Below are 14808 nucleotides of genomic sequence, written 5' to 3'. Positions count from 1 at the left end.
AAAACGCATTTGCTGAACTAGCTTATTTGCTAGTTTAGCCAATGAGCTCATTTGCTAAACTAGCAATTAAGCTAGGGTAATCATGTTGGTTAGCTATAGTAAAAACTTGACAACCAGTTTCATGACAAATTTCATTATTTGCTCTTATGTTGAAAGTTAAATGTATTTAATACTAATCATCATCTTTAAATGTTCAATACAGACTTGTCGTTGCTCAACTCAAACAAATCAAAAGGGAGGTAAAGATTGAAATTTCCAGTGAAGACCACTTCCAGAAAAATATTTTGCTTGCTTGTCAAAGAGAAACTCGAGTATTCATGAACCTGAGCCTAATTGGCGGAAAAAATATTTCTCCAAACAATTTTGGATCAGGACGTTGCAATCAATATCTGCAAAGCCTCAGATTATATTTAATATGCAGGAGATTTTTTTATTGTACTTCTAACGGAATTTATGAGAGGTCCCCAGACTTTGGTGAAGAGTTAAAACACAATGCACTCACAAAAACCATATAATCCAGTTCACCCTATTCCTATCTCTATTCCACTAATGTATATAGTGTTATATATTTATATAACACTATAATAAACTGCATATTTAAAACCTAAGATTTCAGGTGTTTCTCCTCAGATTTGCACCAGCGATTGCCAGCACTGTTGCATAACAATAATTATGCAATCTTCCCAAAAATGGGACTTTATCCTTTATGATTTCCAGCCATATTTTTGAAGACGACCATGCAGTCTGGGGAGAAGATGACACAAACACTTTGAAACAACACATTCGTCTGTCTTGCCAAACTAACCTCAAGCTTGCCAAGTTGGCTTATCTTTACAAGCCAGCCTTTATCATCAGTCGCATTACCAATATTCAGAGGCATCCACAAATAGTCATTATGTAAACATTGCCTTTCATCTCTTTTTTAAAACCATTAACTTGAATTGAAACTGAGAGTGTTCGCTGATTGGAGAAGAAGAGAATACATTCGCAAGAGAAACATTCTTACAAGCAGGAGTCTGAGCCTCAAACTCCCCTGGGCCTCTGACTATGACGTAGGTGGATTCAGTGTTAGACTCTTTATAAGCACGCTGCACAGATCCAGCCATGTGCCGGGCCAGCTTGTGTTTGGTGGAGCAGCGGGGTCAAGGCAGCCACGCTGAGGCTGCAGGATCCCCGGGGGTCGAGGAGGAAGCAGCGACTTCACAGTGGATCATCTTCAGCTGACTGTGCAGCAGCCGAGCGAGCCCAGTCACACTTCCATGCCCCAGCTGTCAGCAGAGGGGCTGGATACTGCTTTGATCAGGGGAACTCAGCAAACAGCCAGGTGTTAGGTGATCAATAACAAATATTTTGTGGTGATGCTTTAGTTTTGGAGTTTTTGGTGTTTTTTACTTTGTAACCTGCTCTGGAGATGTTGTAGTCTTGTTGCGGTAAACATTCAAAACACACTTCTAAGAGAAGCACACTGCAACTTTGGGATCCCAAGATTTTGGATTAGCAGCAATAAATGCAATGTTCCTAAAACTCACGCACCAGTGGGCAGGTTTGGGACTCTTGAATCTTAGCTTGTGTAGACCTCTTTTAAAGCTCCTTGTAATTTTCCCACTGAGCCTTTGTGTCCGAACCTCTTCTGCTACTTAACTGACCAGATCAATATCCCAGCAGTTTAATGGATGATCCTGTAACCATGATAACCATCAGCTAGGAGGGAGTCTTATATGATTGACACGTATCTGTTCTGGCAAAGTTATTAAAACCCAAATGTTTGCTTTGTTGTCTTCCAGGGTGAAAAAAATCCAGTTTCCTGTGAAGGTTTGCCGCTCAGGTCTGGAGATTCACATGCGAGGCAAGCCCAAGAACATCTCGGTGGAATCCAAAGCCGGTCAAACCATCGCCGATTTCAAGAAGAGTAAAGACGGTTTCATCCTGCTGGTCCCCGCTAACTAACAGTCCCCCAGTCAAACCATTAACAGCTACACCTCATCGATATCTAAGGAGAAAATATCAGCCACAGACAACCCAGCTGGACTTTAGCAGGAGTTTCTTTTAATACATATAAACAATTTTGCAGTATATGAGGATTTTGAAGTAGTAATCTCAGCAGATTTTCTGGGAGAATCTGCTTTCTTAAGCGCGCAGAGGAAACTGAAAGCTGAAATACTTTTATATTCATTTATAACACATTTATATGTATCGTACTGTTTATGCTTTTTTGTATTTTTATGGAATATAAAGATGTTTTTTTAAGATATGATTGAAAAAACAGAAACAAAAAGCACTTTTTATGATGATAAATATGGACGTGTTTTTGTGTTGTAACACACCGCTGCCTGCAGACTGAGATAATTATGTCAGAAGTAATAAAAGGGGGGAAGAAAAAAAGACAGCGAGGGAAAATTAATTATTCAACATTTACTTAAGTTCTCTGTATGTTAATGTTTCTCTAATGTTTTGCCACATGAACAGAATGAATGTCGACTTTATGCAGTAATTAAAACCCATTCAAATGTTCAGCCTTAAGTGGCTTTAAGGCTTCCCTGCACAAATATACTGAATATACAGAATCAGTAAGGACGCTTCTATCCGTCCTCTGAGCGGCAGCTATGAGCCCGACGTCCACAGAAAACTGGACCCTGTGACGCAGGAGCTGCTTCCTCTCTCGTCCCCTTTCCTGATAGTTAGACTGATAAACACAAACCAGCACTGGAGAGGTAATTTAAACGATTTCTGAGGAATGAGACTGAACATTCCTTGTTTATTTATTGTGCTATCCGGTTGTGCAGATATGTTTCTTTTATTGTGAAAAAACTCACCATGAAACCTGCTTTTATACAAACCTCTTCTATTGGAGTCTTTTACAGAACTTTAAATAAAGTACGACATTAAATAAAGTGTAAATTTGTCGTCTCAGGAGAAGCCGCACTAAACTGAAGCCCAGCTTGTTTATCATGGTTAAAGCTAACAAATCATAGAAAGAAAAACTTGCAAGAAACGTGTGATTGAGTTGAACCTTGTGTGTTTCTAATTACAGTGCAGTTGAAAGTCGTGCTACCTTTGCACTGTTCACGTTTTGAGATTTGTAGAAACAATAATTGTGACAATAAATGTTTTTTTACATTTATGAGTGTTTTCCAGGTCTAATTAACAGTAGCTGCAGATAAATTTGAGCTCTTTTGTGTAATTCTTCCCAGAATATTTACAACTGAAGAACAGATAAACCATTTGGTATGAACCAGATTTACGGACATGCTTAAAGAAAATGATCCTTTAATGGTAAAGATTGCTGCATAATTGTTATTATTAGTCCTTAAGTTTGTTGTCTCGATGTTTGATGCAAACTGTCCACTGTCCCGTGGAAGGAACTGATACTTACATAATACAAGTGGCAAAAAGATAAAGCCAGGACTATAAACTACAGTTCCTCTGGTGGCCACTCGAGACTAACTCCAAATATGAGTTAATCCCCACAGACTCCCATGTTAGAGCAGGAATAAACATGTTTACAGCCTGCTACAAACATGGTTTCAGTCTCTGTAGCTGATTTACATGCTTATAACAACTGAACAGGGTTTGTTGTTGTTTAGTCCCGGAGGGCTTTTTACATAACCGAGCATTTTAAACTCAATTAAGGCGAATAGTCTGTGACTGAACCAGACCTATCCACTTTGTTTGAGATATTTTAGATGTATTATCAGCCAAAAAATGTTGTGTGGCTTACTGTACTAACAAATGACCCAAGAATTCTGCTTCAGTTTCACATTCTAGTAATTTTTAAACTACCAGTAAAGTTTATACCTGCAGCCAATGCTAATTTAATTTGATGATATTGGTTGATAACTTAACATTCTACCTTTCTGACTCAAATGAAAATCAGCCAGTGGTGCTGATACCAATACAGATACTTTTAACCTGTAAAGGCAGATTATGTTTCATGATTTATAAATGAATCATCATCAGTTAGCAATTTCTTTTTGTGCCAGCCTCTAAAGCACTTTGGGTCAGCTACTGTTGTTTAAATGTGCTGCAGGCTATAAATACAATTCACATGACAGTCCGCACAAAATGTTTACACATTTTTCACAGATTATAATTGATGTATGTTTTTTACATTTCAAAAGAAAAAAATGTTTAACACAATTCAGTAGGCTTCATACTAAGAGGATAGAAACAAAGCATCCTATCAGTCCTAGCGCTAGCATCGATCAAATACCACTACCAGTGTTGGTATCGTATGCTTAGATCAATCTGCCCATCTCTGGGAGGCAGTTGAGGTGGTTCATGCATCTGACTAGGATGCTGTGGCGGAGGTGTGGTCCCTGACTTAGTTGCAGGTGAGGAGTGGTGCAGTGAGCTCAAGAGGGCGGTGCCGGGAGGCAAGTGAGGCCACAGGTGGTGGCGATCGGACTGATGATGGTCTCCGTTTCTTTTCATAGTGAAGGAAGAGACAGAGGTCTGGACTGACTGTGTCTTTGTGTGTGCAACTGATAAATAAAGTGAAAACCAGTAAGCAAAACCATTGCGTGTGTTGGGTCCTTGAACAGATGCATCCTCTTAGGAGAGATGTTACAAGCATATCCCACCAGAAGATGCCCCGGGGAAGACCCAGAGCATGCTGGAGGGATTATATTTCTCAGCTGGCTTGGGAATGCCTTGGTATCCCCTTCAGATGAGCTAGAGGAGGTGGGGGGAGAGGAAGATCTGGGTTTCTCTGCATTGACTGCTGCCCTCACAAGCTAAAACCGCTTAAGTGGCAGAAAATGCCTGTTTGGATGGATGCACAAACATAACAGTGTCCCTCGTTTATACATGCCCACTACAGAGTGCATTTAAAACAGCCTTGGACTTTTTCATTCCTTTATTATTCCTTATTCTCAATGCAACTGCAGATTCGGGTGTGTTATGCTAGTAGCAGCTAATGTAGCCTTTAGCTGAGATTAGCAGCAGGTTTCCAAAGAAGGGTAAGCAGACTTTAATGTGGAAAATTAGATTTAGTGTTTTATTGCAAAAGCTTCATTTCAAACACAACAAAGCATCCACTTTCTTTTAGTGAGGTTTTAGATATGGTTACTGCTCCGCCTGCAGTTTTTTCCCCCCCAGTAAATATGTGCGTGTCTCAGTTCACAGTCTGAGATCTTAATTCTCTGATTTGCTGCCAGTTTTTATCTGTCTCCACGGTGACCTGTTAGTGCGACTCGGTGATGTCCTGCCCTCGCCGTGACTCCTGCTCTTTGACGCACACCCTGCTGTGATTCCCCAAATCTCAGTGCTACATAATACTCTGAGAGTACAGATGTGTGTGTGTATTTTTCATGGGTAGGATGTGCATAATGTGGAAGGAGAAAATATTGTAGCTCTGTAAGTTACATCAAAGTCACCAAAGTCACCGTGATGCTGGAGCAGGATGTTCACACCTGAATACTGGGTGGAAGTCGGAAAAAACATGTCTTTCCTCGATTTAAATCCGTGTTTAAGCTTCTGAGTTCTTTATAAAAATAAATGACAATGATTTGTTGCCCACATTGTTGTCTCAGAAGCTCAGAAAAGTAATGTAACTGCTTTAAGGGCACACAGCAATAAAAATAACAGCCAGTAGCCGATGATGAAATTTACGTCACTACTACTACTCACAGACATCAAATCAGCTCAGTAGACGGGGACTATTTCTAATAGTTTCCTGCTGTGGACCGTTTCCTGCTGTTTGCCACGAGTGAGTGAGGACACCTGTGGAAAACATCCCAGCCTAATTCTGTTCAAACTGTTTGGACCTCACGTGTGGAAACAGCCTTTCAAACTTGTTTCCAAAAAGGTTAACAGATTACACTCGAGGCACACTGCTCAGCTATCACCAAGCTAAAAGTAAATATTGCAGTGTTAAAGTTTACTTAGACAATACTGCAAATTAACCAGCTAGTGAATGTGGAACATCAAAAAGTCCAAAGCTTGCAGAAGAAAAGCCAGCTTCTTGTTTTTTCTCTTCACTTTAAAGAGGTGCTGGGACTACAAGGCTGTCTTGACATCCTGTCTCAGGAGGTTTGATGCCAATTCACACCTTTATTCTTGCAACTGTAATGACTCTCGCATGACTGCAACGTGACATTAACGTGTGAACGATCCAGAGGAAGTTTAAAACACCTAATCTTCCTCTGGAAAATGGGAACTATGTGAGAAGTTCTAAAGAATAAAACAGCTAAATAAAGCGACTAATAACTCAGGCCTTGTAAAGATAAAATATCTGTGGGTGTCATAAAATGCTGCATAGTGTTTTAAAAGCATTAAAGCCAGACATATATAACAGAGAGAGAAATCCATGGGGCATGGAAACAATAAAGATAGAAGAGGCAAATCTTCTACAGGGCAAAAACCGACTTTTTAAAACTTATTTTAAATGAGTTTTTGTCTGGTAATGTTATACATGCAGTTTTTACGTCCCTGTGACCACCGAAATTAAAGTTAATTTAGATTATGCTTCAAAGTACTGACAAAAAAAATGCCCAGTGGTCCTACCTGACTGAAGACTTTGTTAAACTGGGGGAATTGGATTGTTTTTCATGCCTCGCTGCTGTCTGAAGCAACACACCCTCATGACGGTGCAACTTTTTGTGTAGTTTTATTACGAGGTGGGAGAAAAAAAAGAGAATCGAAATATTTAATCACAAATAAATAGCGTACAAAACACAAGGCATGATTTTCATTTTCATGTGCCATAATACAGATTACATGAAAAGTAGTGAAAGAATTATTTAGGTTGTTAAATAAAAGTCATTATCCTACGTAAGAAAAGTTTAGCATCAAAATATGCTTAAAATGCCCAAAGTAAAAGTAACTATTATACTATATTACTTTACTGGATTATTATTATTTATTTATTAATGTATTTATCAATTTAATGACTTAATTGTCTTTAAATGCTTTTTATTGGTTGAGTAGTTAATCATTTATATCCCAAAAAGTTGATTCAGTTCATCTGGATGTAGCGTTTTCAGTGGGAGAAACGTTTCATCACTCATCCAAGGGACTTGTTCAGTCTCGGTGTGAGTGACGAAACGTTTCTCCCACTGAAAACGCTACGTCCAGATGAACTGAATACACTTTTTGAGATTTACTTACCTGGATCATTGAGCATGCATCAAGACGTTAATCATTTATACTCCTCTGAAGTCCAGCGCCTGGGATGCACGCGTAGTTGATGATTTGTAATGTAAATTGTCCACGAACGAGTCACAAAACACAGGCAGGCATGTGGGGCCTCAGATGAACCCTCGCCCTGATGTGAACCTGAGTGGACCTGCTGATGCTAAAAGCATAATCCAGGTTTAAGATTAACAGTAGTCTAACCCAGTGACACTGGTGTGGAGCTACCAGGAGGTTGGTGCCACCCATCTAGACTCATCCCTGGTTTTGGGATGCCAGTTAACATGATAACTGGAGCAGGCCGTGCCTAACAAAGAGGGATCAGGAACCCCAGCTAACATTTTAGAATAAGAGCTTATCCAAGAAAAAGCAAAATAAAAGCAAACTCCCAAAACTCAGAGTGTAAACAGGGCGGTGCAGTGAGTGGTTTTGGTTTCTTCTCCGAACCTCCTGTGAACTTTTGACCCTCAGGTTTTATTAACTAGGTGACCGAAGTCAGCAGCTTCATCTTTCGCGTCTCGTTATTTTGAGATCTCATTAGTCAAAGAAAAATTAAAGCAAGCATGCAGCAGAAATCACGGCCGTCGGCACACCTCAGCCCTCTGCCCTCATGCTGCTATTTTCACAGCAAATTGCATTTAGTAGTAAAACAAAGTTAATTGTAAATCTAATTTCGAGTTTGAGTCTCAGAAAATGAGAGAATCCCAAGGTCTCTACAGCTGCAGAGGGAAGATCAGGCAACTGACCGAGATTTGTTTACCAAGATGCCACGAGCAGCGCCTCAGCGTGAGCCTCAGACTCATGCGTGTTACTGTGAAAGCTCCAGTGTTGGGGAGTAACGGAATACATGTACCGCCGTTACGTATTCAGAATACAAAATATGAGTAACTGTATTCCGTTACAGTTACCGTTTAAAAAGGTGGTATTCAGAATACAGTTACTTTGTTGAAATAAATGGAATACACGGCGGTACTTCCCTGTTTCATATTGTCGCGGGTCAGGATTATTTGGGTTTGTTTGACAGCTACGTAATGTTGTTCCAGGCGGCAGCGTTACGGTTGCCATGGTTACAGGGTGACGCGCTCTCTCTCTGCGTGTTTCCTGGGTGAGAGGCGCTTTTTTTGTTGTTGTTGTTGTGCTAAGCTAAAAGGCAGAATGCTACAGGCATGGCCCTAAAGAATGTAGCCTGATGGGCAGTGTAGTCCGTGCTGCAGGAGAATGGACTACCATACCCGTTATGTGTCTGTGAGCGAGGGAGGGAGAGAAAGGAAAAGTCCGAGCTGTCACGGAGCAAAAGCAGGAGCTGGAAGCATGTAAATATAATAATAACCACTGCAGCCAAGAAGAGTGCCTGACGAGCCCATTTGTAAGTAAGCTATTAAGACTCAACTGTACACTGTGTTCGTGTTTTCCTCCGGAAAAAATAAGTTCCGTTGGAGCAGCCTTTCAACGCCTCTCTCTCTCCCCGCAAGCAAAGTTGACCCAGACAACAAAGTAAAGCTAGTTTTTCGGCTACCAGCCCGACAGGGAACCGGACGTATTAGCCAGAGGTCCCTTTACTACGTTTCGTACTACGTACCTTCAGTAACAGTAATAAATCACAGCAATAGGACATTCATGTAGTTGTAAACAGCATGATAATATATTAAGTATTCCAAAGTATTCAGAATACGTTACTCTCATTGAGTAACGTAACGGAATACGTTACAGAATACATTTTGGGGCATGTATTCAGTATTCTGTAGTGGAATACATTTTAAAAGTAACCTTCCCAACACTGGAAAGCTCTGTGTTTCGGCGCCAAACGAAGGCCTCCAGAGTTTCTGTTTTAATCTGCTGTCGCTCCTGTGGATGAAAACCACAGCTCTTCTCCCAGTTACAGCTCCACCAATCACTCGCTGGAGGCGGCTGTATGTTAGAAAACAGAGATTATATGCTGCATTTGTTTGTGTGTAATCCTTTAATCATTCATGTAAAAGCAGTGATTTATCAATTACGTGTTAGAGCAGCATTTGAAGCCTCTCCATCTCCAATTATTAAGTGTGTTTCGCGTGCGTCTTCGATCCATGCAGACACGTTTTCAGAACAGATGAACAGTTAATCATCAGATCAAACCGGGATATTTTGCCTCACCAAATCAGCATCTTTTTCACAAAAGCAGAGTTGAAATTCATAGTGCTCCCCCTGCTTTTTGATGGGTTTAGCTTAATGGCATCTTTTCCATTAGCACAAATGCAACAGTTATTTTCCCAATTGTTTCCCCATCACAGTCACAGCTGCTGCTGCCAGGCTTTTCTTCCGCATCATTTTTGCAGTCATTTTCCTCTCTGACAGCTCCAATCACGTCTCTCCTCGCTGTGAATAAAACCCAATCACGCCGGCACAAACACAATACTGCAATCAGCCATGTGGTTAGAATGTAGATCGACGCTAACAGCGTTTCATCTGATGTTTGCTTTGGATTATCATGAAGTTTCTCGGTTTCTTACAGCAATAATGTGCAAACAGGATTCTTCTACGTCTAATCTAATTTATCAGGGCTAGCAATTGTTGATGCAATCACTTAAACCGCCGTGCAATTCCATTACAAAAAGACTGGCACCTGGTCCGTCTCTCTTTAGAGATTAGCAGCCCTGCAGTGAGGATTTGGTAATGAGTTGGAGAGGATTTACCAGTGGGAATATAATGTGTCCCAGAGCTGCTGTGTTTTTTCCCCTTAAATCCTCTCAGTGCAGAGCGGCCACTGGTTTGGTGAGCCCTGCAGGTTTTCCAGCATCCCTCCGTCAGAGGAGGTCACATGCTGCAGATTACAGTAACATGAGGGGGGAGATTGGTTTTTACTTTGGCTCGCTCTGAGCCAGCATGCCATCAGCCCAAATGCTTACTAATCAGGAAACGTTTGATAAACCACAACAACCAAACTTGGGAAAGAAAAGTCACATTTTATGTTGTTTGGGTAGCTTGCAAAGGTGCAATATGAAGAAAATCTTCTTAAACTGTTGCTTTTGTTTCTTACACTGACTTTCTTGAATGGTGCATCGATATTGGAGAAGCAGGTGTTCGTGTTGAACATCACCACACAGGGTCAGGTCTGCAGTGCAAAGCTTTATTTTTAGTACTATTTATATTGAGACATAGCCTGACATGTCTCAAACAGAAAAATATGTGGTCAAAGCAGACAAAGCAACTCTAATTGGTGTGCTTGTTGATAATATGCAGTTTAAAGGCAGTTCACAGACCGTATATAAAACACGGACATGGCAACCATGATGTCACCTGCTGGTTTTGAAGGGACCATGTTTGGATGAAAGTGGAATCCAAAGTAAGAGACTAGAATTTTACTGGATAAGCTCTTCATCCCGCTCTGGGACATACGCCAACAAGCTGCATCGAGCTGGCTCCAAGTAAGGTCGAGCCTCAGAATTTTACTAGAGGACAAAAGTTTTATTTAACAGAAGTGAAATACAAGCTTTTTGGACACATACTACCACACAGTAAGTCTTATTTGTCATGTAATCCAATTAAAAAATATTCTAGAAGTCACCAACAGTGCAAATATGGTGGAATTTTTTGCAGAAAGTCGCAATAATTTTGGCTTTAGCTGCTGTTGTGACTGTAGCATTCATGACTAACCTCGTCTTGTGGATGGGGTCATTGCAGATGTTCCCTTGGTTGCACCATGGACCTTGCTTTGAAAGAAGTTTAGCCATTCTAGGTCTGCTTATGTGTTTATATTAACTGTAGCATGCCACATGGTGATTTTACGTCAGCTAGCTCAGCTTCGCTAACCTCCAAATGTCACTACTATTTCCTTTTCCATCTTCATTTCCATCCAAAATAATAGCAGTGCTGTTCTGGGAGGTTTGTTTTGTTTATTTAAGTCAGAACACTTACTGCTAATTTCTATTCCTGCTTCTAAACCTCATATATGCCATTTTTTTTATGGATGCCTGGACTTGGAACTTTATTGTAGCATTTAGAAGATCAGCCACTCTGATCATTTTAATGGACTTAAAAGAATTTCCATTCTACAGTAGGAATCCAGTGTGATTTGAGATTACAGTTATTTCCCATGATTGAGGAATTCCCAGTGAGAGCGGATCATAGGCTTGCATTGATTAAGTTAGGGTGGCTGTGGCTCAGAAGGTACAGGGAAAGGTCGGTGGAATGATTCTCTAACTACTACAGTTTACATGTCGACGTATCCTTGGGCAAGATAATGACCCTCAAGTTGCCTGTGATTGCATCCTTAGATGAGTCAGTTAGGTATACAAAAAAGTATATGAATGTGTGTGTAATTGAGTGAATGAGGCTTTGAGTAAAAAGCACTTTGAGTGCTCACTCACCGTAGAGCGATTAGAGACAAGCAAGCTGCCTTATATATGGATAGCAACTCTGAAGCTAACAGTCAAGGGTAAAAGACGTCCCTCGGTAGTTCATGGTATGTGCGGAAGGCTTGGAAATAAAGGATGTTCTGTTCTCATACTGCAATCTAGTGCCAGTTAGTCCTAGTCCTACACGTGCACCAGAACTGTTTCATGTCATTTTGTCCGTTTGACCATTAGCAGGAAATAATGAGTCGGCTGGCTTGTCTAAACACTAAACAAACAGCCTCCCCATTCAGTATTAATTAGTGTTGACGCCAGTGCTGTTTATAAGTGGTAAATTGGTAATTACACTATGACGTGAACACGGCATTGAGCGTTGGAAATGACCCCTGCGTCTAACATTAGTGGAGAGTAGACATAACTGATATAGCCGCCACAGAGGATATGCTTGTTCTTGTAAACAGGGTTTTATTATTATGACCACCACACACTAATGTGACCTAATTACCCAGTAATATGCTCCTTGGCCTTGCTTGCCAATAGCTGGATATGCTGGATATACAGTTTGGAAAGCAACTGTTTTGCTCTTCATATTAATAATGTTTTCTTTTTTAAATATGTACTTAAAGCAGGGACTGAGGCAGAAAAGTGCAGCACAGCTTGGACAGATAATGTCTTTGGAGACCATCTATGGGAAGAATGGCAGCAGGGTTTTGGTGCATGTTGGTTCCCAGAGGACCGATAAAAGTCAGTGAACAGCAGCCGAGGCTTTGAAAAGCCACAGGGAGCTCAGAGGCTCTATAGAAGAGTGACACCGGGAGGCAGAGAGCTGGTGATTTGTGTCCTCCGAGGACAGGAGAAAGCTGGAAAGGACTCGGTCAGGCTGCGGCAGCCATCTGCAGCGAATCCTCTCCATCTCGTCTCATCTCATCTGTCTTCTTCCTTTTTTTCTTATTAAAGCACCCCAGGCCTCACCTCCCTCACCTCTTTGCCCTATGAGGGGTCCCCCGTGCCGGTCACTGACCCCAGCTCTGACCACTGCTGTGTAGTTTTCCCCAACTGCCCTCTCACCCTCGCATTGTGAAGAGATAATAAATGGCATTTAAATAATCATTTTCTAGTATCATCGACAGGGTGACATAGTGCCGCGCCAAGTAAGCTGCTTTCACCGAAAACTAATTTCTCAGTCATAGTTAGATGGAGAACAGCTGTTACATGACAAAAGCTAAATATATGCATTTAAAAGGAAAACCCATGTGTTTGTTAAGAAGCACTTAAGCATTTCTAGCTTTGGTAAAAAGTAAGAAGTTGGATTAAACACACAAAAAAGTATCTGTTAATGAGCGAGCCATAACGGTGCCACTCTCATTTAGCCACCTGTTAGCAAACGTCTCCTCTGGGACATTTAAAAGCTTTAAAGTAAAAAAATGTAACTCAATGTTGGGTTTTATTTTCACGGCAGACATTTGGACTCACTGTAAAAGGAGTAGCACAGGAAAGACCTCAGTCACAAAGGCTTAGAGTCTGGTCTGCAACTCCTTGGTTACCACCCGTTGCTATGGAGAAATGTGTGCTCTACCAACAGGTTGGGGAGTGGTTTCTGGCAGTTGCTAGGTGAAATTAGTCACAAGGTACGGTGCTGTGCCAGAGACCTCTCCAGTCGCTACCAGATTGCCTGTAGTTTGCATGGGAGATGCCAGCTTGTCTAATCAGTCACACAGTGAGGAGATCAACGTAAAGGCCATTACAGTGTTTGACATAAATTAGTGTTATTTCACTATTTTCATATCATTGTATGTTGAGTACCAGTGCGTGTTTTGAGCTATGGGTGTATTGTTGCCAAATGCTGTGGTCTGACTGGTCGGATCTATTTATTCAGATCTGAAAAATTGGAAAAGTCGACCTTGGTTCGAAAAAATAACTAAATAAACTCATCCAAGGTCAGTGTGGAGGGCTGCATTAAGGATCGGTGAGTGTGAAAAATGTTTTGCACAAAATAATCACATGGACATTATGCTTCCAGTGTGTAAAGGCCTTAAAAGCTGTATTTCTTAAGGATTCAGGGAGTTTTATTATCATTCCAATATGTGCAATCACAGAACATGGCATGACATTTGTACTCAGGCCTTAAATAAAAGTCAACAAGGTTAAAAATATAATAGAAATTTATGCAAAAATGAGGACTAAGAAGCATCTTAACCATGTGAATTAACTATAAATAATAAAATGACAGAGTCACAGTTTACAAGTTTCAAAGAAAGTGCAGTGACTAGTGTGAAGACTCAAGTGGTTTCTCATGCCTGTCATCTTTAGCTCGGAGCAGTAGACTGCAGAGCACCACCCGAGGTCAGCAGTCTTACAGCCTCAGGGAAGAAGGGCTTCCTCAGTCTGCGGGTCCTGCTGTTGATGCTCCACAGCCTCCTGCCTGAGGGAAGTGAAACAAACAGTGTGTGTGCTGGGTGAGTAAGGTCTTTCAAGATGCAGAAGACGCTTTTCCTGCATCTGCTGGAGTTCATGGTGGTGGTGGTGGTGGACTGATCATCAGCAAAGCCTTCTTTTCTGCCATGCCACACAGTGATGCAGGAGCAGAGGAAGCCTTCACCACACATCCGTAGAATATGTTAAGGACTGAGCTCCTAAGTCCAGCGAGCCTCAGGGAACAACACAAGCCTTACCGTTTCTGCTCTTAATCACACTGTTTTAAGTTTCACTATCACTTGGTAGTCTTCGCTGCAAACTCCAGGCGATGGAAGCATTCTTCGAGCAACCAAAACAATCACAAAGGGGTTTTTGGTGCAGCAACCATCACCAAGAAACAACAATCTGCTCACCAGCTATTGAGGGAATGTGCATTTTCCCCTATTGACCTGTGATTGCCAAAGGTTTGGCAACTAGACTCTAAGCTTGTGTGACTGAGGCCTAGAACAAGCTAACGATGGCTAAGTTAGCGTGTTTAAATGTTATAAAGCAAAACAGTCAGAAATTTTAGCTCAATTTATTACTGAGCCAGCCATTAAAACGCCTTCAATGGCTTCTGCTAGGGTATCTAATTCAATATTACCTTTAACAATAACATTGAGCTGACGATGCCTATGTTTGTCCTTCAGTGCTGTGTTTTTGTGCCAGTTGGAGCTATTGGAGAATATTCTGCTTTCACAGTATTACATATAAAGTTCATGTATGCGGTTCATTTATGTATTTATTATTATTAGGTAATCACAGTGCACCAATTCGAAGGTGTCCTTTTTTTTTAAATAATGTAAACGTAACAAGGAATACATTTTGTAGTTTCCGAATCATAATTTTAATTTGATACATGATTAAAAAAATGCAAAGTTGTGGGAAGAGA

At 41.0% G+C, this 14808-nt stretch overlaps 1 protein-coding gene across 4 annotated transcripts in view; it reads left to right on the top strand.

Moving 5' to 3' along the window:
* Positions 1-3121, top strand: part of myo1g (myosin IG) — a 68495-nt gene extending 65374 nt beyond the window's left edge. For all 4 annotated transcript variants that reach the window (XM_031756795.2, XM_039605612.1, XM_031756794.2 and 1 more), the window contains one exon: positions 1785-3121. In XM_031756795.2, the coding sequence (XP_031612655.1) occupies positions 1785-1947 (163 nt within the window). In that variant the 3' untranslated portion in view covers positions 1948-3121. The remainder of the gene's footprint in view (positions 1-1784) is intronic.
* The last annotated feature ends 11687 nt before the right edge of the window (positions 3122-14808 follow it).

Source organism: Oreochromis aureus, linkage group 22 (genome assembly GCF_013358895.1).
Source record: "Oreochromis aureus strain Israel breed Guangdong linkage group 22, ZZ_aureus, whole genome shotgun sequence".
NCBI lineage: Eukaryota > Metazoa > Chordata > Actinopteri > Cichliformes > Cichlidae > Oreochromis > Oreochromis aureus.
Note: the sequence above shows the minus strand (reverse complement) of the source record. Positions and strands in the feature narration are given on the sequence as shown.